Source organism: Hydractinia symbiolongicarpus, chromosome 10 (genome assembly GCF_029227915.1).
Source record: "Hydractinia symbiolongicarpus strain clone_291-10 chromosome 10, HSymV2.1, whole genome shotgun sequence".
Lineage (NCBI taxonomy): Eukaryota > Metazoa > Cnidaria > Hydrozoa > Anthoathecata > Hydractiniidae > Hydractinia > Hydractinia symbiolongicarpus.
Window position 1 is genome coordinate 437,429 of NC_079884.1, and position 24,942 is coordinate 462,370.

At 34.3% G+C, this 24,942-nt stretch overlaps 2 protein-coding genes across 5 annotated transcripts; both read left to right on the forward strand.

The window, feature by feature from the left end:
* The first annotated feature begins 3,148 nt into the window (after nucleotides 1-3,148).
* Nucleotides 3,149-13,569, forward strand: LOC130612035 (caspase-3-like). 4 transcript variants are annotated; one of them, XR_008975374.1, is made up of 6 exons: nucleotides 3,390-3,574; nucleotides 3,808-3,951; nucleotides 9,828-10,031; nucleotides 11,001-11,674; nucleotides 11,754-11,906; nucleotides 12,882-13,023. XR_008975374.1 is itself a non-coding variant. In XM_057433322.1 (5 exons), exons 2-5 carry the CDS (start codon nucleotides 3,813-3,815, stop codon nucleotides 13,118-13,120), a joined length of 1,488 nt encoding a protein of 495 aa, XP_057289305.1. In that variant the 5' UTR covers nucleotides 3,149-3,297; nucleotides 3,808-3,812; the 3' UTR covers nucleotides 13,121-13,569. The 4 variants fall into 4 exon arrangements, 3 of the variants coding, with proteins under 3 accessions (XP_057289305.1, XP_057289306.1, XP_057289304.1); XM_057433322.1 differs by lacking the exon at nucleotides 3,390-3,574 and adding an exon at nucleotides 3,149-3,297 and having other exon boundaries at nucleotides 11,001-11,906; nucleotides 12,882-13,569; XM_057433323.1 differs by lacking the exon at nucleotides 12,882-13,023 and having other exon boundaries at nucleotides 3,389-3,574; nucleotides 11,754-12,862.
* Nucleotides 13,570-14,312: 743 nt separating this feature from the next.
* On the forward strand, nucleotides 14,313-23,007 carry LOC130612037 (putative methyltransferase C9orf114). Its single transcript, XM_057433324.1, has 9 exons — nucleotides 14,313-14,678; nucleotides 19,909-19,966; nucleotides 20,067-20,120; nucleotides 20,407-20,495; nucleotides 20,611-20,818; nucleotides 21,035-21,235; nucleotides 21,334-21,547; nucleotides 21,866-22,013; nucleotides 22,508-23,007. Exons 1-9 carry the CDS (start codon nucleotides 14,328-14,330, stop codon nucleotides 22,562-22,564), a joined length of 1,380 nt encoding a protein of 459 aa, XP_057289307.1. The 5' UTR covers nucleotides 14,313-14,327; the 3' UTR covers nucleotides 22,565-23,007.
* Nucleotides 23,008-24,942: the final 1,935 nt, after the last annotated feature.

The window sequence follows — 24,942 nt, forward strand, 5'->3', positions numbered from 1 at the left end:
CTTAAATTGAAAAGCCTCTTAGGAGTTTAGCTCCCAAGATAATTTCATCTAAACACTTATTAGGGTAACATTAACAAACATCGACGTTGAATGCAATTTTGTGTCGGATTGGCTACTCTTGTGCCTAGGTACATGACTTTTTGTCAATTTAGAACAATTATAACCTTATTGGCTGATCCCTAGATGCTGAGCGATTGGTGGTATAAAACGACAGGCTTTCCTTGTAATTCTTCTTCAAAATTAAGGAAATGCATATTAACTTTATCATGCTTTTGCTATGACTTTATAATAAATACAAATTCTGTTTTGCAATCATTACACAATTTTGTTACAATCATATAAATTAGATCACTGAGTGTTTGGAAATCAGGAAATAAATTGTTAAAAACGATTCTAGATGCAAAGTAAGTGAAGGTATAAAAATGGTCAGGCTTTCCATTTACAGGAATTCTATTTGGGAACACCCATAGTGACAAGAGGGTTCTTTAAAAGAAAAGGAAATGTATATTAAACATTTTATCATGTTGGCATTCCACCTTTGCTGTTACAAAAATTGTTAGATTAGGTCACTCTTGTGCTTTGACTGTGACGTTTATTGCATTATAAAAATAATAACTACTAATTTAATAAAATCTCACATTTTTTTTTTAATTTATATACATGTTCTGAATATTTACATAAAGCTTGTAGTGTATATAAGTACAAGGATTAACAGAAGCTAAATTTACAAACAATTTTATGAAAGTATTGGTTTTCGTGCATACAAAGGGTTCTGCTGTCGATTGTCAACACCTTTATTTCCACTTCAGGAATTAGGTTTAAAATCTTTGAGTACCTCCCTTGTGTCAATGGTCAAATAAAAACCATGAGAGTTTGTCTTGCTGGAGTCCAATATGAGAGCGTTATTATGGTTATAACACAATGCCAAACATGAATAAACTATGCATTTTACACGTTTTTTTTATAAGAAACCAGTCTATAAGAAACCTTAGGCTTGGAAAGTCAAAAATTTTAAGAAACCTTTAAAAATTTGAGCAGGATGAGATAATCTTCAACATTAAGAAACTTATTTTCATATAACAGACAAAAGGGTGGACAGAATAAAAAGAGTTTCTCATAAAGAAGAATAAGAACACCAGTAATTAGCATGTACCTGACGCTCAGAACATGTTGATGCACCTGACGCTTAGGGCATCTCTAGTGCAGTTATCATGTGAATAAGAAACATGTGCCTGACGCTCAGGGCATGATGAAGCATCTGAAGATCAGGGCATCTCTCATACACCTGACGCTCAGGGTATGAATGAGAAACCAGTTATTATTGTGTTATCTATTTATCACAAACTAGTTTTTGAAATTTTAAACTCCAGGCTCAACCGACTGCTTAGCAGGAGGCTTGCGTAACATACATGTACTTTGCCTACCAATTACTCCAGCTCATCTATCTGAGATTTTGTTGTTTTAGAGGGATAGTCAATTTCCTAACTATGATAAAACTATGTTGCATTACTTAGTATCAGTGACATTTTCAGCCATTTTCAAGTACATCTCTCCTACCAAACACAAATGGAATCCTTTCACACACTTATCACCACATGATTTTAGTTCATAGGACAATAACATTCTTAACATTCATATCAAGTTAAAAAATTTCATTTGCAGTCTGTAAGATCTGGTCAACCAGGATGTGACTGTTATCGCAGATATATTCACTTAATTACAATGTTTTAGAAAACTGGTGTAATAATATTGCCAATGATTAATAAGATCACTAGGCTATGGAATGTGAGGCTTCTTTAGTGTGTTCAGTGTAATTTGTTGACATATTTAAATTGTCTTAATATTATTTAACGTTAACAGTTTCTTTATTCAAAATTAATTTTTTTTTATGACTGCATTGTGTAATATCAGCTGTGAGTGTTGGTGCAATAAAGTGTGGCAGTGTCAGTCAATTACATATGTGAATTTATTATTGTGTTATTACATTGCATCACGTCATATTGGAGAATTATGCAATAGTGTGTTTCTTCTTATTGTTCCTTTTTACAATATGGGGGAATTTGGGTGTGTTGGGCCTCCTTCGTCAGCCGTTTAGGCAAGTAATGTTATGATAAAAGTCATTGTAGAATAAGAACACAAGTAATTAGCATGTGCCTGACGCTCAGGACATGTCGATGCGCCTGACGCTCAGGGCATCTCTAGTGTAGTCATCATGTGAATAAGAAACATGCGCCTGACGCTCAGGGCATGATGAAGCCCCTGACGCTCAGGGCATCTCTCATACACCTGACGCTCAGGGTATGAATAAAAACACCAGTAATTAGCATGTACCTGACGCTCAGGACATGTCGATGCACCTGACGCTCAGGGCATCTCTAGTGTAGTCATTATGTGAATAAGAAACATGCGCCTGACGCTCAGGGCATGATGAAGCCCCTGACGCTCAGGGCATCTCTCATACACCTGACGCTCAGGGTATGGAAGAGAACACCATAATTAGCATGTGCCTGACGCTCAGGACATGTCGATGCATCTGACGCTCAGTGCATCTCATCTGTCTCATGCACCTGACGCTCAGGGCATGAAAACGCCTATAACGCATAACCTGACGCTCAGGTTATGCATTATATATTTGTGCATATGACGGAGCACGAAGGAGGCACCTTTATTCCTACCCATTCCCCAAAAATTTCATATATAGTCTACGCATACTGAATGTGTTGTATCTACTCATTCCAACAGAAATACATTGTTTCTATCAATTTGTGTTATTATTCTGGAACCCAAAGCAATTAACTTGATATTTGCTCTGACCAACTTCCCTTTCCCAAACAGAATAGAAGAAACAAGTTCTGAAAAACAAAGAAGCGCGTAACCTTTATTCTTAACGAAATGATTTTTATGTCTTAATTTTAGTATTTTTTTCCGTTAAATGTTTTTCTCTTTCGTTCTTATTTCAATTTAAAGCCAGCGAAAAGTCGCACTTTTGTTATATATGAAACAGAACAGCAGACTGTTGAATTTAGCCAACCTCAAACCCAGGGCCTGTAGCGTCTTTTGATATGAAGATGAAACGCGTTCGGGGCCTTAGTTGTATTTTACCCGATTTTTAATTCCCCCTTTTTACTACAGCCGAGATGGAGATTGATTTCGGGGTTCCGTTAAAGTCCATGACGTCACACCAAAACAAAAAAGTTGGAAAGTCCCATGTACTTTCCCTTTTTTTACTTTATGAATTTGAACTTCGTAGAATGCCAAATATAGATTTCCTTGTATTTTAACGACACTGAAACTTTGGTGAGTTAGCTTTTTTTTTCTTTCAATGCGTGTTTAATAAATTCAGCAAAAACGAGCGTGCAGAAGCAAGCTAGCTACTAGCCTGCGAGCCAGAGAATAGTAAGAATAGAGAGAGAGAGAGAAATAAATTTTATTTGTGGTTTAATCTGCTCTGTTATCTTTGGGAGGATAAAAAACTGTCTTACTTTGCTAATGTAGCGATGATTTTTATCTGCCATGATCAACTTCCCTTCAAAATGGTTGTGTAAGATGCAGATAACCTTTCACATTTTAAGCAGTAAGCTCTTTTAACTCTGGTATATATGCATTTTTTTTACTTGCTACGCAAATGCCAGAGGTTTCTTCTGAAAAGCACGCTGGAATTCATCTATAGTCAGCTAGCTAGCTATGTATACAAACAAAGAAATAAAAAACTATACTGTATATCATGTATGTATAGCTAAATACATTGGTAATAGAATCCTTAACTAACAGGTATCAAAATATTTAAGGGATTTTTTGTTTTTGTAGAAGCTATGAGACCATTGTCAACAAACCAAGGACCACTTCACTCTGAGGCACTGGATAAAAAATATACCAACCTACTATTAAGGCTGAATGATGATTTGACAAAATCTGATCTTAGAGATTTGAGATACCTTTGTCACATATCAGGTAAGATTTTTTAGCAACTTTGACAATGTGTTTTACAGGATAACAATGATTTTTGATATTTCCAGATTTTATATATATGAAAATCGACAGGCAAAAATACAGCTTGTAATCATCATCATCATCATCATCATCATCATCATCATCATCATCATCATCATCATCATTCTCAACTTAACACCCTTTTTCCATGCTAGCATGGGTTGGACGGGGTATATTAATGACCCTCTTGCAATCTGATCTAGACTGTGTTAGATCTAAAATCAACTTCCTCTGTATCAAGTCTGTCCTTATAACCTCCTGCCAAGTCTTTCTCAGTCTGCCTCTGGGCTTTGCCCCAGGAACTATCAAGTCTCTACACTTTCTTACCCAATTATCCTCCTTCATTCTTTCCAAGTGCCCCAGCCAATTCAATCTTCTTATCTGGATAACATCTTTAATTCTACGGAGACTTAGCCTGCTTCTTAGCTCATCTGAACTCTTTCTGTCTCTCAGACTGGCGTTACACATCCACCTAACCATTCTCATATCATTCCTTTCTAAACAATCAAGATCTTCCTGCTTCACTGCCCATGTCTCACTACCGTACAACATAACACTTCTTACACAGGCCTCATACAACCTACCTTTTACATCAATTGACAGGACTCTGCTAGTCAACAGAGGAAGTAACTCTCTGAACTTTTTCCAAGCAGAACCTATCCTGCAAGTAACACTTCTTTCAACACCCCCTTCACTGCCCAACATATCACCTAAGCAACAGAAGTTCTCAACTATCTCTAACGAGCCACTGTTGTACATCATTGAAGCTGGAAATACTTCATTCTCTATAATCTCAGCAACGCTTGCATATAAACTGAATGTCAGCTCTTAACCTTCCACTAATACTACTGCACTTCTTATGTACCCAATGCTTGCAAGTCTGACAAAAAATTAAGTTACTACCAACCCCTTTCCTGCAAACTCCACAAGGCCACTTTCCAACTACAAGGTCACATTTCACACTTTAGACTTTGCTGTGTTTACCTTTAGCCCTTTCTCTTCTAGTCCTTTCTTCCACTTCTCAAGCTTTTCAACTCTGCTATGAGAACCAAATCATCTGCATACAATAACTCCCATGGACAACCTGTTCATGGGAGTTATTGATTCATCACTAAGTGAATCGTTAATCCTGACACGACTTCTAGCATTGCTGCACATAGACTGTACCATCGTAACTAGCCACTCATCCACACCTAATTTTCTCATAGCCCACCTAATAACTTTACGTGGCACTCTATCAAAAGCTTTCTCTAAATCTACAAAGGCAAAATAGAGATTCTTTCTCTTTCCTAAATACTTTTCCTGAAGCTGTCTGAGTAAAAATATTGCATCTGTAGTGCCACGCCCTGGGACAAAACTAAATTGCATCTTATCTCTATCAATCCTTTCTCTAAGTAACTTATCAATCACTCTTTCAATAACTTTCATTACTTGATCAACCAACTTCAAACCTCTATAGTTACCCCTTTCTAATGCATCACCCTTGCCCTTGAAACAATTCACTATTACACTCGACTGCCATTCACTCCGAATAGCACCATCCTTTATAATCTGGTTAGCAAGACTTGTAATAAGCTCAACTCCAATATATCCAGATGCTTTTACCATCTCTGAGGGTAATCTTTAGGTCAGTTCATTCTAAACTTTATTATCCCAAATGACGGCAGCTTTGTTGTTGAAATCAGAATAATCAGAAGTTTGAATTTAGATTAGTTTTAAAACATATCATTAAAACGATGCTATTGCCACTGCTATATGGTAAATTTAATTCCAAATAAACCAGCCGTTTTGGCAGGAAGTTCTACGGCATATTACTGATTTATAACTGTCCTCTACGGGGGAGTATTCCAATTGTTTCTTTTTGTTCTAGTGGCCCCCAGTGGAAACAATCCACTAACTATAGGTTTTTATGATTTTCTGGGTTGGCCACTTTAAATATTTATTATTATTATTATTCTGTGCTTCACTAGTCTGGATAGTAAAAACAGCGACAAAAAAGAAGCCCATTTTAAAGTTCTACCGACTAAACTCGTAGAACAATAATAAATGCTGAGCATGGTAAACAAAATGTTATAAACTCAACAAGAAGAAATACTAATGATGTAAGGTTAATTTAACTTATGAAAAGCATCGTCAAAAATTATTGATCAGTTTGTTGTTCTAACATCAGAAATTGGCAAATTTTACACTTCTTGAAAGTTTAAAATTAACTATCCTACAAACAAGCAAGCCTTGGCCTAAGGGTATTTTTACTCCTGAACATATTTTTGTAAAAGGTACTCTGCAGCTGGTGTGCTGCAATATTTTTATTTTGGCAGGGTGTAGGCTGAGTAACCAATGTCTGAAATGCTCAAAGTTGCACTTTCCAAAATATCTGCATTATGGAAGAATCCAAAACAGAGTAATGTCTTCAAGTCTATCAATGGGATTATTTAAAACAGCTTCAATTGTTGGTAAATTAAATTTGTGAAAACAACAATTTTTATTCAATTAATAAGTTGTTTTTCTCTCCAAATTAAACATTTATTGTTTTTAGAAAAGAATAGTTTTTTATGTTACCTTTGTTTACCACAGATGCCTGATAAAAAGTTGATATTATCAAGCAAACTTTAATAAGCTATAAAAAATTATGTGAAAGCGTAGAATATCACATTTCATAAAAAATTAACTTTAGAGAGCGCTAACAATAATGTTACTTACTTATGTTACTTATGTTAACTTTTGAAGTTTTAGTTTCACGCCTGTCGTGGACGACCGATGTCAGTCAGTTACTCCTCTTCTTTTACTCCATCTCTAAAGCGAGGAAGATGAGGGTTATATCGAACTACAGTGACTATACTGTTTTCTGAGGGTTCATTTTGTCCTGGGGATTGGAGGTTCATCTGGAAGAGTTTTGAGAAACTTGTTGAGGGCTGTTTTAAACTTTAAAACTGGACATGAAGTGATGCTTTTTATAGACTTGGCAGAGCGTTGTCTGCAAATATTATTTTTCAATTTTACTAGAATAAGAAATAACAAATTTTGACACTATAATCAAAATTATGGCAAATCAACCCTTATAATTAGCAAAATATGTAAGCATTTTTTGCATATAATTTCAAAGTTTAAAAGTTCAATTAGGACTCAAGCTTTATACTGACTGGCCAGTTTAATTTCTCAACAGTCACAGTAACCACTGGGAATAAATATTTATTTTCAGTGCTGTGAATATATAGCTATATGTTTCACAGTGTTGACTTCAAAAGGAATATTTTACTTATTTTGTCCTTTTTATATGTCTTTATCAAACTATATCATCATAATATATAGCACCTTCAGTTGCTTTTAAATGAAAATAAAAAGCCTGTAAAGACTAAATGATTTGAGATTTTGGCTTCCCATGGATGGTCCAATGTGGAATAAAACAAGGGAATGTTTAAACACAATTGTGCTCAAAACTAAGAACTGTAAAGTATCATAAAATATTTTTAATAAAAACAAGAAAACCCTACGGTTTTTACATTCCTACAAGTAGAGTTTATTTGGTAAATTCAAATCAAATATTTAGCAGTTTTACTAGACTTTGCACTTTCAAATATTTATGTCTTTTATATATTTAAATATAAAGATATAAAAATCTTTTAATCCTGCATATCAAAATGTTTTTTAATACTTATGCATGCTTGCGACATATTTTTTTTAATTAGAACAATGCAGTTGTGAAATTTACTTCAAAAAGTTGTATTATTCACCAAGTTTAATAACTCCATGTTTGTTCAGTTTGAAGTGGAGGGTGTTTTGCATTTTTTGTAAACTTTGAAGGAAATTAATGTTTTGGTAAGGCGCAGACTTTCACTTATATCTTTGTTTATGTATCGACTACAAATTAAATTGAGTTACACATGTGGTCAATACATCAATCCGACATTCCCCATTTTGAATTTAACCCCATTTTGAATTTAATGCACGGTCAGGGGTCTAGCTCAAAGTTAATGTACATCGAAATTTGTTTTGGTGTACGCTGGAAGGCTGAAAGAAGCTATTTTTGTTGCAATCAAAGTAATTTGGTGCTATACTTTGGTTTATTTTGTAGTAGTAATCAGTATGGATGGATAATAAAAGGAAACTTGACAAGCTGTTGAATTTAGAATGCGATATACATGCTGGGAAAAGAAGAGCAGACTGCTCATGCCCCCTCCCCCTTTTCGATTGTATTGTTTTCCTGGGCCTAAATTGTACCAAGATCGAAGACAGAGATGGGAATGAAGAAAACATCTGCCAAAAATACTCCCAGGTTACCAAAGCCATGTGATAGAGTTCATTTTGTTGATGCGAAGCCAACACCTCAGCACCCTGATCTGATCCTTCTTTCCATCTTGGCTATGACACAGCTCCAGTGAATCCAAGACGAACACTATTCCGTCACCCTTGTCCACAAAGGAGAAGATTGTCATCAACTGATGATGTCAATTCTTCTTTGATGAACCTGGTAGCTCCACAGCACCCGGTGATTTCAGTAGCTTTTCATCTCCTAGTGAACCATTTTTTATCTCCTGTCTTGTCAGACCATGATTATTCGGAAAACAAAAAGGAATGCCTTGATTGCAAAGATAAAGATAATCTCCTCCAGTCTTTAAATAAGAAAATCAACTTGTTATCACTGGAAAACAAAGTTTCAAAAAGGAAGCTTGTATATAATGCAGCCAAAGCATCTATTTTCAACGTACAGAATTTTTAAAAGTGTATTGCCAATCATAATGCTACACCATGCTGATGATATTGTTTGAACCTGTGCAACACTTTGAAATCTTAAACCACCTCTTATCAGTAAAAAAAGAAGAAGAAAGAAGACCAATAATTTTGGACACCTAATAAAACGGCTATTTTTTTAGCCACGAATCTTAAAAAAACATTATCAAGACTATTACAGTACTGTAATAACTTCTTACAAATTCTATAAAATTTGTAAACAATGTTGTTGCTTTTTTTAAAAAATAACAAGGAAAAAGTTTATATATAGAAAACAATGTGACACTCCTGCCAGGATTTGAACCTGGATCTCCTATGAATTTTTTTCATAGGAATCATACCATTGACCAGAGGAGTGTTAGCAATGCCACTTGCTAAAAATAATGTGATTTGTACATGTGTTGTTATAAAAATAACCGTTTTTATTTCTTCATTTGGGCCATATTATGAGCTGTAAAATGAGATTAAATAATGATCGTAAAGTTCACTGAATGTAGATGTTAAGTCATTCCAGTACTCTTCATTAAAATCCAGTTTGTTGAAAATGTATCTGTGTGGAGTCCATATAAAAAATAGCAATGTTGACAACCTGTAACGCCCATTTGCATTTGCCACTCAGTAATACCATCCGTTTCACAAATCCAACAAGACGTTAAATAATTGGGATCAGACAGTAGTACCTCACCATGTAGGAGTTGGCTTTATATTCTTGATCAGTTGACCTTCTACCTGCTGTGCTGTTTTAACAAGTGGAACATTGGTCTCAGCAGCAACAAGCACTCTAGCTACCAATTCAGGTTTTTCTACCTAGAAACTTTAAACCACGAAGCCTGAGGAACATCTTTAACTCATCCAAATTCATTTTATTGACCATTTCGTAATCCATGGCAAATTATAACTTAAAAATAAAAGCTGCCACCAAAAATAACAACCCTTTTTCCCGCACGTTCCCGGGAGATGTCGGATTAGTGTATTAAATTTATTGTAAAAGGCAAATGATTGTATAAATCAAATAGCAGTTTCTCTTTCATTCTATGAAAGTATTTAGTTACATGCATTTATTCAGTGTACTTAGTTAAAGTTGGTAATTTTAATTTCTAATTTTTTAGCTGGCCAAGCTGAAAGAATTGATAGTGGTTTAAAACTATTTCAGTTGTTCGAGAGCGAAGGGGATTTGAGCAAGACCAATATATCTGCCTTGTATGATTTATTTGAAGCAATATCACGAAAGGATTTGATACGAAGACTTGACGAATACAGGCATGAACTTCAAAAAATTGTCGAACAGGAACAATATGAAGAGGGACGAAAAGGTTATATATTTGCTATACCGTTATTCTGTGGTTTAATGAGAAGGTTATATGCCACAGTGGCTTAAAGACATTAAAGTGCTGTGATTGGGAAAAGTTAACGAAGCATTTTTGAAGTAATTATGGACGAGAAAGGGGAACTAAAATGTCATTGAGACAAAATATATGCATCAAATGTTCACAAAACTACACACTGTGATACCAATTGGAGTAAAAAAAAACATTTGGCTGTGAATAAAAAAATAAACATTGCAACCAATGTGTTTGCTAAATAAATTTTGGTTGAAGAAGGAAAAAAAATATTTTAGTTTTAACTTCGGATGTTGTCTATACTAACTTAACTTGTTAACAAGCTTTTTCGTTCTCATTTTGTCTTCATTTTTTGCCTACTTTACAGAAACAAAAATTTCTGCAGACAAAAACTATTGTGGCATTAATTATTACAATCCACAAAAATAGATCGCTTTTTGCCCTACAAGTCCTTGTCTATTTTCCTATACATCCATCCACCAATGAACAGTTTGTTAAATTTCACTTCTTTTTATTATCACTTTTTTTATTTATCTTTTCGCTAAACAAACTAGCGTTTTACGGCACACATATTTGATGTACAAAAAAACATTTTGATTAAAAGCCTTAAAAGACCAAAAAATTGAACCTGTCTGATTTTCTAAAAACCCAATTCGACAAAGTCATGCTATCCAACCAAATTTGTCAAGTTTGATAAATCTGATTCAATTACTCGAATCGTGTGGCACCGCTTTTACCAAGACCCGTAGCACTGCCTTTACACTATAACTATCTTGGACTTTGCTTTGCTTTGCATTGATCAGATAGGTTTTTTTTGTAGAAAGGTTGATTCACTCTGTAAAATACACTTCGTTGCAACTAGTGCAGTTTAATAACAATAAATTCTCCTTGATATTTAATGGCTTATGGTTAAGTTTGATCTTATAACTGTTTGTTTTTTAGTCCTCCGCACTACTTCAACTTCACCACGTGAACCACCCTCACCAACAATTGACCGTAATAGAAATTCATCACCCACATTGATACCTCCTGCTTACTATCAATCAAGTAAAGAACCCTGTGAAAGTTTAGATCAATATGACGACAATTATTATGACAATGTGGAACTGACAGGTGGCAGAAGTACTATATCGGGATGCGGTTCTTCAATGCCGTCATACAGTAGTATTGACGACGACTATGATAATATAAGGAATCAATTCTCACGTGTTGGGTTTCAAGTTACAGAACATATATCAGATACGAACAGCATAGACCCTAGCTCTTCAGCGTATGCGCTGCCTGCAGGGCCAGAAATTGAATGTTACAAGATGTCCAGCAAGCCAAGGGGATTATGCATAATTTTAAGCAATCAAGACTTTTCTCTTGCTCGAAAAAACGGGATTATTCTACAGGATAGACCAGGAACCAGAAAAGATGAAATAAATTTGGAAGAAACTTTTACTAAGCTGCTGTATACTGTAAAACTATATAAAGATTTGACTGCAATGGAGCTGTGGATGACCATTGATAAATATGCTAGAGAAAATCATTCGAAGTATGACAGCTTTGTTTGTTGTATTATGACGCATGGTTGTTTAAATGGAGTTTACGGTATTGATGGCAAACCTATTAAAGTATATAATATTATTTCTCAATTCAATGGTCTTGCGTCACCAACTTTAAGTTTGAAACCCAAAGTTTTCTTTTTTCAAGCGTGCCGTGGAGATAATATTGATGTGGGATATGAAAGGGACGAGTATGGGCAAGATGTGAAAAAGAATTTTATGTCTGCAGACATGGATGAGTTTCAAAAACACAAGTCCCCAACGGAATGTGATTATTTTGTTGGCCATGCTACCCCTCCGGGTTAGTAATATTTCATTTGTGCTTGTGTTTTGAAATGCTGTTAGGTGACTGTCGCTTAATGGTTCTATAATTCTCGCGCGTAGATATTTTCCCAGGTCGAAAAAAAAATTACTTTTCGCCGGTACTAATTTTTGCGGATGATTGTTTGTGAAAACTTATTAATTTTCGTGATTAACCTAAAATAATTTTGACAGAAAAGCCTTTTCTTAATAAAACATACACTTATTATTTTGCCGTCAGCGTTCCATTTCCTTCTTAGTGTGAATGAAATTGCGCTGTTTTTCAATAACATATTTTATAAGCAATTGTTATTTTGTTAATTTTTTTTGCTGATTTTAATTTGCGCGAATTGTATTTGAATAATATTTCACAGGTACATTATTTCACAAATTTAATCAAGAATCGTGAAAAGCGCGAAAATTAATACATGCAGAAGTTTTGCAAAAATGTTAAAAATCGTTTATTAAGTATCTTCTCTGGCAATATTTTTATTATTTAGTATCCACGAATCATTCTGCCGTGACATTTTGTATTTTCTCATGTTTTGATTTTCTGTGAAATTCAAGTCACTGTGTTCATTGTCTTTTTTTTTTGCAATTACCTTTTCTGAAAGTACGCACTAAAAATTGGTGTCTTTTCTCGAAACTTTGCATATGAATCTCCAAACATGAAGAAACAGGTTATCCGCTGAAGTCAATCTCGGCATTATGCTTAGCATTGCTCATGTATATTATAATACCCGTATACGTCTGTCTGTCTGTCTGTCTGTCACCCAAAAGGGTAGCTTATCTGCGCAGGTAGCGAGACGCACGCAATGCGGTATAAAAAGGACGGGCGAACCCGTGGATTTTTCCACGGGCTAACGACTAGTTTTTTTAATTTCTGAACCTGAATATGGTTGTTAGCGTTATGCTTCTGAAAAAACACATTGAAAGTGTTTTACACACCTGTTATAAATCATCTTTGCTTCATCAGGTTACACAGCTTGGATACATCCAGTGGATGGATCGTGGTACATTAATGCGCTTTGTTGTGCTCTTACCAGCTATGCTAGAACGTACGATATCCATCAAGTTTGCACGAAAGTAAACGATATTGTCTCGAAACTTTATACTAACGATGGATGTACACAAATATCAGAAACGTCTCATACGTTAACCAAATTGTTGTATTTTTTTCCAGAAGATACGAACAGAACGTATAATTTTAGCTAGAAAACGAATGAACAGTTTGGAGTTGTGTGAATAAATCGTTGTTGTTTCTCTTCTAGATTTTCAATTATTTTAATTTCATTGTTAATAGTTCTTATTTATTCGCCTTTTGTAACAAATAAATTTTCTTAATTATTTTAAATTTACTTTGAATAAGGTACTCCCTACAAAATAATACCTTGCTTGGTCCTTGGCTGATACTAACGAACATAATCTTAAATCAAAGTTTAAAAAAACAGATGTTATATATTAAGTTTGAGACCTTGAAAGTAAATGTTTTTTTCGCTCAAACAGTTGTGAACGATAGTGGATTGGATACAGTAGTGGTCTGTACAATATTTTGAATATATACAAAGAATATAACTTAACTATTAAAGATTTACTGTAAATAAATTTTATATTCAAATGTAAATCAAAGTAATATGTAGCCAATAAGAAACTCGCTCACGGTTCGTTTGTTTCATATTTTTTACAGCTGTGGTAAAAATAGCCAATAAACAATGTCTTATAAAAGAAGTTGTGATTAAGTTTAATAAAAATAAAAATGTGTCAAACCTGGGAGGATTCATTCTAGCTCAAACACGGTCATTTTGCAGCAAATTAAATATCGTTCGCGTATCCACGTTTGGTCACTTATTTTCCTCTAGGATCAATGTGCATCACGAAAAGAAATGATGAAAAACAGTTCAACGAGGTCCAGTTCCGCCTAAACCTGCTTTTTTCATTTAAATTTTTATACAGTGTGCATAGAAAGCATAGTATACATTGATATAAAGTAGAATTGGTACCAAAAGAAAAAGTTCTAACAAGGGGTTTGTCTAAAAGTTTAATAGAAGATCCTCTGGTATTGTAAGTATCCGGGCGAAACGCTAGACTGAAAAGACTATTTATATCAGGTGGAGAGGTTTTGTTTAGGATTTGGTGAACTAGAGTTACATTACAGTATTTGGTGGTATCAAAAATATCAAGAAGGTTAAGTTGCTTTAGTAGAGGTTTAGAGGGTTGATTAAAGTCAGCGAAGGTGATGAGTCTTACCGCTATTTTTTGAAGTTTAAAGATTCGATCAGTATGGATGTTATGGGTTAGACACCAAACTGGGGAGGAATAAGAAGCGTGAGAAAAAAATAAAGAGTAGTATACAGAGATGAGTATCTTTAAGGGAACATAGTGACGGAGTTTGGATAGCATATAAACTGTAAAATAAAGTATTATGGATAATAAAACAATTTGTTGCACTGTTAGGATTCTTATTGGCTTAAAACTCATTTTAGCCTCGTTCTCAGAAAAAAACTGTCAAAACGAGGATTTAGGCTTTAGCCCGCATAAGTTTCGGGCGTCCAGCCTAACTGCGCTGTCTCTATCTATCTATCTCTCTATCTCAAGCGATTTTAAAGATTCCGCCTTTGCTAGCGGAAATCAACAAATGTATCCCGCCCTTTTAACACCTGGTAAAAATCAAATTTGCGCAATTGAATGTCTCACTTGCGTGGAAATAAAGATGGCGGACGTAAACAAGAAAAGGCATGTGCTGAAGAAAAAGAGAAAATTTAGTTTCAAGGAGGTAAGAATGCAATAATTTCTTACTTTTTGTCACAAGATGTAAGAACTGTTCACATTTTAGGCGCACATTTAATTGAAGTAGGCACACGGTATTCAACCAGGCATCCTAACCACAAAAATATTTTAGACGGATTTCTTTCTTTACATTTCAAGCAATCTAATCAGGCAGACAAAAAATGCTAAAGCTTGCTGATAAAAGATTCACTCCAGTGAATTTCTTTCTCACAGAAATACGATTGAGGCTATAGAAGACTTGCTGTTTTCATTACAAAAGTTAATTTTTACGTTTTTTGCGCATGCTTTTTGACAATGGTGCTGACTCGCCAAAAACGCTGCTGTATATGTGAGGGCGGCAGCAGGTGTTTTTTCGGTGTTTTTGTCTGTAATCGCTTGGAAAAGCCTGGAATTGTCCAAAAGTGCCCGAAATGCAACACAAGTGAGCTCGTTGTTTTCATTTAAATTTTGTGTAGCAGAAGGAAGGTGCTATGAGAGGGTGCCAATAAGCCGCATACACCGTAAAAAGTGCGGGCGTTTTCGGGCTAGTTCGGCGTTTTGAAAAAAATTCAAGTATTCGCTCGAAAAAAAACTGCATAGACCCGAACAATGCCTGAAAAAAAAACAAAAAACACAGAGACTAATATATGATTCAAAAAAACTATAAAATTAAAATAAACTTACTATGTCGTAGCGAAGTTCTTAGAAGAACTGTTTTTGATGGTTTTTGAAAAAGTTTACTTTATAAATAACTTTTATATAAACTTTATTAACTCCTTTCTTATCAAGCGCCTTCTTCTCAACAATCGTCCGCATGGTTTGTTACAAGGAATTGCATTTCGGGAATGTTCCAGGCGAGTTCGGGAAAGTGTGGGCGGTTTCAGGGGACTACCGCCAATTTTATTTGAAAAGTCGCCCAAACTTGCCCGTATATATGCGGGCGTTTGCGGCTTATTGGCACCCTCTAGGTGCTATTTTGTTGTCATACTTACTATTTATTATTTGTGGGATTTTATTACAGCTATTTATCGAGTAAAGGATTAAAAAAACAGTCTCCCACTACCACTGCTCGACATTAAAAAAATAAATTATACACGGCAACAAATGTTTAAAAAATGTTGTTTCGGGTTGATTCGAGTTTCACCGTGCGAAATTTTAAGTTTCTTTAAAACGCCGAAAGTTTTCTGACAGCCCATGGTTTTTCCGGCGAGTTGGCACCTTCGTGCTTTTTGTGGGTAGAAAATATAGCTAGCTATAACTCAACATAACAGACCACAATATGCGATATTAGAATTAGGATACTATCTTGAACTTTTTTATCACGGTGGGCAAAATATAGTGTGAATATGAACTGTTTTATTTTTTAAATTTACTAACTTTGGTTGTTGAGATATATAAAGTCAAAGTAGTACTACGGTCGCTGCCATGACAGTGTCAATATGGACTTTCTGTTTGGTAAATTGCTAACTTGTGTGATGTAGGTCCGCAGGGATGTGAACAAAGAAGTTAAGAAATGCTAAACAAATAAATATAATTATAAACGGACTGTTTCTTCTTCTTGTCTGAGAATATTTTTATTTAAAGACAATTCTCATATATATCACCACCAAATCTCGGTATAGGTAACGGAAAATAGCAAAGTACGGTTTCTTAGTTACGTGGTGTCATTCGTGAAGATTGAGCCAATGACATAAATTTTTAGGATTTACGTACAGGGCGTTTTGGTTACACTCATTTAAGCGCAATAAATGCACACATAAAATTTGGTACTTATTACAAAATGCCACTGGGTTTGTTTACAAAAGAGAACAGCCTCGATGTTGTTTGATGTTGTTCTTACAGGTAGCTTAGCTACCTTATAGTTAGATTTAGGATTATTCTAGCATTTATGTGGCGCTGTAGATTAGTGGTTATAGCTCTCGTACTCTGTGCGGGAGACCGGGGTTCGATTCCTCTTGACGGCGATTCAACATGGGCGAGTGAATGTTACCATAGCCCCGGGTTAACCCAAGCCATGTGAGGGAAATTGGGAAGATGGCACACTGTGTGGGCCGTTGGATGTTGCCGGGAGTTGTCTAGTAGAGCGCGGGCTCTAATTGGGTCTGCGTAGCTCAAAATGAGCATTAAATACTCTAGGACTCTCCATCTACGCCATGGCCCCTCCTGGAAATAATAGACAGGGTATATCCCTCGATATTTGTGAGGCTAGCCATGTAAAATATGCACATCTATCTATCTATCTATCTATTACTTAATACTCAGTAAAATAGGTCAAGTTTGAATATTAAACTTTTTTGCTATAGCTAGCTAGACTAAGTATAAAAGGACAAGGTTGAGCTTTTTAGCTGGGTTAAAAGTCAAAACTTAAGAGGAAAATTACATCACAGTTTTTAAAATTATATTATATATTTTGAGAACACCTGCAGGAAAATTCATTGTTCATTAAGTTTACCCCATATGGCTAATATGGAAGACTTCTTCATAAAAAACATCAGAAACTTTTTCATGTGGATTACTTTCACATTAACAAAAATTAAAATTTTTAAGATAAACTTTTGCGATTTTGTCATTTATTAGTTTTTAAATTTCTCGCTGGAAGGTTTAAAACCCATGCCCTACAGTAACTTTTTCATCCTTATCCTAATGTCATATACATAAGCATAAGCAACAACTTTTAAAGGAAAATAAAAACATAGAAGAAAAAGGTTGTTATAAAATAATATAAATCAATTTCAAACGGATTAGTCCCTGCAGCCATTTTGGTGTCAGTGGTGTTAAAAACTATACTAAGTAAAAGTCCTATTACTTCAGTAAAAATTGAAATAATGACTTGAAACTTAGTATAGTATGTTTTCAGACCAGTTTGATGAAATGAATCCAAAATTTTTTTTTACTACTATCATGGTTTCTGAGTTACTGAATTTAGCCATTTTTTTTTTAAACAACTGTATTTGCTTTGCAGAAGTAACAATAGGTTTCATCATAAGTGCTGTGAATATTGGTTTATGAAAAATATTCTGAATCTTTAATGCAATAAGCGCTCCACTTGATTTGTAACACATCACACTAAGTGTCCTCCGTGTGACACAGTTTACCCTTTACTTAACCTGGACAGAGACTTTAGGTCTTTCTGCTCCAAGCGAATATTACTTCAGGCTATTACTACTTTCCCAAATTTTGTTATTTCATAAAAGAAACGTAAAAATCTACAAAAATTTATTTATAAAAATGGGTTCCCGTTCGATAAAAGAAACCTGAACATTTGAAAAAATTTACTTCGAAATACAGGTTTCTGTTTGTTGCAACAACATATTTAACCAACATGCAATGCCTTACATACCGTAATTATTCTAATTTAACGTGCCAGTAAAAATAATTATTTTAACCGTCCCATGAAAATAATTAGAAGCGATAAATTACAAACTTTTGAGCACGGTCAACCCGCGTTAATAATTACAGGCAAATAAACTAATCCGCTAAAAATAAGAAACATTTTTTGGAAAATTTTCCTTAATTTTTTTTTCAAAATAATTTAAGTCCGTTTTGAGGAAGTGTTGGGCCAATTACGTTGCAACCTTCCTTAAAAGTTTTCCTGATGGAAATAGCAGTAGCAGCAAAATCCCCGTACCAACTTGCCAGCAGATGATTGGGTGGATAAAGGAAGGATATGACTACCTTGCTTAGGACAAGGAAATGGTGAAACGATCATTTGAAGTGTGTGGTATTACTTTCTCAGATCCAGTGAAGAAGCAATGAAGCATTTTACCAAAAATGTATAATAAAAGCATAGGATGAGCTTAACATGGACGAAGACGAAAATGATGATCACTTTGCTTGATCTCAATATCATAATGTATATTGATGTTTATTTAATCTAAACCACTGCTTGTTTTTTTTTTAAATTAGAGGAAAATAAAACATGCCAAATTTTCGACCCGCGTTAATAATTAGAAGCGATAAATTACAAACTTTTGGCCATTTTTGTCCATCCGCGTTAATTAGAAGCAACGTTAAATTATAATAATTACGGTAACTAACTAGTTATATAGTCAAGTCTTGACTGTCCACTGTCATGGAAGGTCCAAATAGATAGCTAGCTATCTTTATTTAAAATGACAGAATGCCTTGAAAAATCTTTTGTATAGCTAGCTTCATAAAAATAATATATTTAGTTTTTGTACTTTATCACGTCTTTGTTTAATAACAAATGTGTCCCTGGAGTGCTGGCATGGTACTAGCTAGGTAGCTTAAAATCACAAAATAAATATTATCCAGATGCAACCATTTTTCATCATCAGAGATCAGAAAGGGGTTTCTGTTCTTTACTTCTCATTGTGGGGTACCTCAAATTCTTGTAAATCCAATGAAAAAAAAATGAAGACTTCCTTAGTTCCAACCGCGTCTCGTTCACAAGTTTCAGCGCTGGCCAATGTGATGGACAATGTCAAGGAACCCTGAGTAATTTTGAAAAAATGTGGCTCTGCCTTACGATTTTCAGATTTTTGCTGCTGATATCAGCATATTTTAGCCCTCGAGTGCCACACCTCCGTATATATAGGGGTTAATTATCTTTAATATGTTTTTAAATAAATTTCTTTTTCAGAATAGAGCATTGTTTCCCTGGTGTAACCTATCTGTATTTAAATTTATTATGAAATCTTTCTTGTGTTATTTTTTTGTATTAAAACATCTGGAAAGACAACAGGTGCTTAATTTAATTAGCTAGTTTTGAAAAAAAACCGTTTAAATGATTGTGCTCAATGAAATGTACTGGAAGTGGTTTTGTGAAATTGAAACAAAACAAAAACAGTCTCAAAGTTTCAAATTTCTTTACTTACTTTCGCATGTTGTTAAATTCTTGAAATTTTTCCATGAGAATGTTATTCCGATGGAATTTAGTTTTACTAATTGCTTGAACCTTATTAAATTTAAATCACTCTGAGAAAAGAAATCGTCTTACAAATCCTGTTGAGCTATGTATATGTTGTGTGACTTGATAAATCGAAATATGTAGGGACCAAGTGGGCTTTTGTTTAATAATGCCGATGACCGTTAATGTAATTATCGTTTTTGTACATAAAAAGATAAAATGCTATGTTGCATATGTAAGTTTTTTGTTAGTTCTCTTTTAAAGTATTTTTCGCGGTATATTCAATTCCGTTTTGTTCCTGATTGGAAATTTAATGTTAATTCATTTTTAAGTTACACATTTTGCACAAGTTTATGTTCCTTTCCAGACATATGAACAGAAGCAAGAGCGAAAAAAGAAAAAAAGACTCAAAAAAGAATTAAATGGTGAGCGAGAAACTGAAATACTTGTGAAATTAAAGAAAATCTTGTTGAAGATATTTCTAATAGTGGCATAAATGTATATAGTGTCTATTATGTTGTATAGATATCTCATTGAGCGATTTATTGCCACAGGAAGAAAAGTCTGATTTGGGAAAAGGTGAGGTTAATTATATCAATAACAACAGCTTCAAATGCAACTTGACACTGAATAAAAAAAAAACTTTCCTGAAACTTTTTTCCTTTTAAGTACCATGTTTGATCTAATTAGGCCCATATAAAAAATACAGGCTGTTTTGACCTCATTTTCGGTCCAAATTGGTCCTAAAATAAAATATAATAAGTAAATGTAATGAATAAAAACGAGTAAATTATTTATTTACTCGTTAGGCTAATGCGTAATGAATTTTGCATGAACATGTATTGAATTTTGTATTTATTTTCAGGTTTTACAAAAACAGTAAGTGTTGCCTTGCCTGGATCCATTCTTGAAAATGCGCAATCACCAGAATTAAGAACCTATTTAGCCGGTCAGGTAAAAAATGCCTTAAATTTAAAAGTGTACAACCGAAATTTTTCATGAAATGAAATAGCTAACTTACTAGAAATTTACTGATTCTCTATCTGAAGTCAATTTCTCTCTTTTTCAGGTTGCACGTGCATTGGTGATATTTAATATTGATGAAGTAATCATTTTTAACGAATCAAGCAAGAAAAAATCTAGCGACAGTGTTTTTAAAGGTGTCACTAAATCCACTGATTCGAATGTAATGTTCGCTCGAATCTTGCAGTACTTAGAGTGTCCGCAATATTTGCGGAAATATTTTTTTCCAGTACATCAAGACTTAAAATATGCAGGTATACACACAAATTTTTCCGCAGAGCTATGCTATTTCTATTCGAAATCCATCTCATCAAAAAGAAATATGGTTTGGCTAAAATTCATGGTCGTAGCATTCTCTGCAATCTTTTTAGTGATTTCTCATGAAAACCTTTTTTTGCTAGTAAGAGTCGCCTTGTGAGCATGTATATAGTATTTCTTTTCCACGATCTATATTATTTTTAATACTACAGGTATTTTGAATCCACTTGACTGTCCGCATCATATGCGCATTGATGATATCGTCCCCTATAGAGAAGGAGTAACACTTGACCGACCGGTAAAAGAAGGCGGAGGGTCGTTCGTAAACGTTGGAATGAGGAAAGAATTACGCATTGACAAGCATTTAAAGCCCAACGTTCGTGTGACTGTGAAATTGGACCAATTGGACGCCGGTTAGTTTTTTAGAATAAATAGAATAAGTAAAATAAATGTATAATACAAAGTTGCTTTAAGAAAAAATGTCTAACTGATGTCCTTCGACTTTATTTAGAAAGTATAGAAAAAAAGAAATTTCTTAGCGGTAAAGTTGTGCCACCGTCAACACCCCGCACGGAGGACGGTCGATATTGGGGATACAACGTGCGAATTGCAGACTCGTTTGGTGCAGTGTTTACACAATCTCCGTACCGAGACGGTTATGATTTAACATTGGGAACATCCGATAAAGGAACACTTGTTGATGATTTAGACCTTCCAGCATTTAAGTAGGCTTGTTATGTTTATCAGCAAATTCCGAGAGACTTCATACATCTTCTAACGCCATGCCTCACTTATACCTTATGTTGCTATCTTTTTATGTGATATTTGTGTGCGCATTATGTAGCAAAAATTGACATCGAAACGTGTTGTTTTTAACCGAGTTAATTTTTGAACAACTAAATTATGAACATGAACAACTCTTGTCTGTCTACACGGGTCGATTTCGTGTTAAGAATGTAAGAAATATTGTTGGCCAAAACAGCAAATACGATGTATTTGTAATGATTTTTCCGCGGTCTAACGACTAGTTATTTCATATTTAGCCATTTGCTAATTGTATTTGGTGGTTTAAAAGGCCTGGAAGCAAGTCTAGAGTCAGACGAAACTCTTTACGAAACAGATATCGAGCTTTTATTCGATTGCTACGTAAATGCTTGTCCCAATCAAGGTAGTCGAACCATCAGGACTGAGGTGATTGCTTTCTTTTAGTTGTAAAATGCAAGGAGATTTCTAAAGTTGTACATCCTTTTTTTAAACAACACAAAACTTTGGCTCAGACTTTTTTGAGTCTCAACTGTTGCTTACTTGTTAATTAGATGGTCAACTAGTCTCAGGAAGACCAAATTACATGCTTGACTGCTTTATTTATCTAGTACGCCAATCGAAATCAAACTTTTAATCGGATTTGTCGTCGTATGAAGCTTTTTAGCACAATGAAAGTTTCGAAAACTTTTGCTGTTTTTATAATTCCGGTCGTTTTCCCTCATGTTATGTTTATTTACTTCAGTCTGACTGTTGCATACAATCTGTTTATTTTTTAAAGAATTTCGGTGACGTGTTGCTTATAACATGTTGCTTTAAAAATTCGTATATTCATTCTCAGGACTTTTGTTTTAATTTTATAATTTTGTTTTTATTATATTTTCTTTAATATACAAATTTTCTTCGTTCGCATTATATTTTAGGAGGCTATACTGGTGACTCTTTCTGCGATGAGACCAAAGATATTCAGCAAGCGGTAAATCAATAGATTGAATTTGAATCTGGGCGTTAATACATCTAACCACGAGTTCATAAATGACGTCGTCGATAAACAAGGGAAGAATCTTCATCTGCTGTCTGAGGAAACAATTTCCCGATGTTAATCGGCTCCTACTGGCTCGTACAATGACGCGCCACGTGAAGCAAACGCAGGAGTTATATTGTGGCAAAATCAGAGTAACTGGAGTGATAATATAATTTAAAATTTGTATGCATTTCATATATGGACAAATCGTTTAATATGTGTAATATAGTAAGAGGTTGGAAGCACGTTATAACAAAAATAAACGAGTTATAACGTAACTTCACGAGTTATAACGTAACTTCACGAGTTATAACGTAACTTTACGAATTATACGCTGTTTTTATACTTTACTGAGGTTAATTATTTTACGTTATATTACATCGCGAAAATAAATCCTTGCAAAAATTAGTGTCATGATCTTTAGCGGTAGCACTGTCAAATTAACTTTTTATATTTCGCGAGTTGGTTGGTAAAAATACCTATGAACTCAACCTTTATTAGTTTTAAAAATCGTGTATGTTATTAAAAAGTTTATTCCTTCTGATTTAAGTTTAAACTGGGAATAAAGAAGGGAAAGAGGCTAGGTTCAATCCCCAAAATATTCATTTCTTGTTATTAACACGAAGTACATCAGACTTTGTGTATCTAACTTTGTGTAAACAATTTTGCTGACGTCAGTACAGCTCTGTTTTTGATTTCCGCCGGCGAAGGCGGAATCTTTAATATCGGCCGGAAAGATAGAGAGAGAGATAGATAGATAGAGACAGCCCAGAGCCTGGACGCCTAAAACATATCCAGGCTAAAGCTTAAATCCTCGTTTTGACAGATTTTTTTTTGAAAACGAGGCTAAATTGAGTTTTAAGCCAATAAGAATCCTAACAGTGCAACAAATTGTTTTATTATCCAATGAACATTACTTTATTTTAAAGTTTATTATCGAAAGTTAAAGCTCGTGCAGTGTAGCATAATGAAGATCGTCTTATAATGCGCCATCTTTGATGTTATATAATTACGTCATTTCCTTCTGTACTACAATTTTGTAAGCACGTAGACTAAAGCTATATTCAGCAGGACTAATTAATTATCAACAAGAAGCCCTGGGGGCTCTAAGAATTTCCGCTCGCTACCAAAATATTTGATAACAACCTGCTAATTCGTTGTGTTATCGTGCCAAACATTCGAAGAGGTTTGGTGCTTGAAGCTCTGAAGATAAAACACACAAGTGACATTACATCTTACAACAAACGCAAACAAAACGAAACGTGTCATAATAAACTCACACTTTAAAAAAAATTGCGAACAAAAATTACAGCCTATCATTCATGGTTGAAAGTCTTCCGATTGAAACGTTTATGGTCTTAAACGGCATTTAGTTGACAAAAAAACAAAATTTTGATGCCACCATCATGTTCAGCATACTTTTTTTATTAACTGTGCCAAATTTTGTCGAAAAGAAAGTAGTTTAAATTTTTGGACCAATTTTGGCCTAAAATTACATTTCAGGTGGCAAAAAATCAAAATTGTGATGTCACCATCATGTTCAGCATATTTTTTTTGTGATCTGTGCGAAATTTTGTCGAAAATAAAGTAGTTTTAATTTTTGGACCAATTTTGGCCTAAAATGACATTTAAAGTGGCCAAAAATAGAAATTTTGATGTCACCATCATGTTCAGCATACTTTTTTTGTTAACTGTGCCAAATTTTGTGGAAAATAAAGTAGTTTTAATTTTTGGACCAATTTTGGCCTAAAATGACATTTAAGGTGGCAAAAAATCAAAATTTTGATGTCACCATCATGTTCAGCATATTTTTTTTTGTGATCTGTGCGAAATTTTGTCGAAAATAAAGTAGTTTTAATTTTTGGACCAATTTTGGCCTAACATGACATTTAAAGTGGCCAAAAATAGAAATTTTGATGTCACCATCATGTTCAGCATACTTTTTTTGTTAACTGTGCCAAATATTGTGGAAAATAAAGTAGTTTTAATTTTTGGACCAATTTTGGCCTAAAATGACATTTAAGGTGGCCAAAAATCGAAATTTTGATGTCACCATCATGTTCAGTATACTTTTTTGTTAATTGTGCCAAATATTGTGGAAAATAAAGTAGTTTTAATTTTTGAACCAATTTTGGCCTAAAATGACATTTAGGTAACAAAAAATCAGAGGAACGTGAAATCCCAGGGTCGATTTTTTCTCAAAAAATGCTCCAAAAGAAAAAACGACGGTTTTAAAGAATTTCCTACGCCTTCGGGCGCGGAAATTCAATAAATTTTAATTTAAAGAGGAATTGTTGAGGCTGGATATTTTTGGTGAAAGATAATGTATTGTAG

Bases quoted from the DNA above. Each gene is read 5' to 3' on its own strand.
- LOC130612035 (XM_057433321.1), top strand. From the start codon at position 3,514: ATGATCAACTTCCCTTCAAAATGGTTGTGTAAGATGCAGATAACCTTT. The intron at 3,575-3,807 runs GTAAGCTCTTTT...TTGTTTTTGTAG, and splicing joins AACCTTTCACATTTTAAGCA to AAGCTATGAGACCATTGTCA. The intron at 10,032-11,000 runs GTTATATATTTG...TTTGTTTTTTAG, and splicing joins ATATGAAGAGGGACGAAAAG to TCCTCCGCACTACTTCAACT.
- LOC130612037 (XM_057433324.1), top strand. From the start codon at position 14,328: ATGGATAATAAAACAATTTGTTGCACTGTTAGGATTCTTATTGGCTTA. The intron at 14,679-19,908 runs GTAAGAATGCAA...GTTCCTTTCCAG, and splicing joins GAAAATTTAGTTTCAAGGAG to ACATATGAACAGAAGCAAGA. The intron at 21,548-21,865 runs GTAGGCTTGTTA...TTTCATATTTAG, and splicing joins TTAGACCTTCCAGCATTTAA to CCATTTGCTAATTGTATTTG.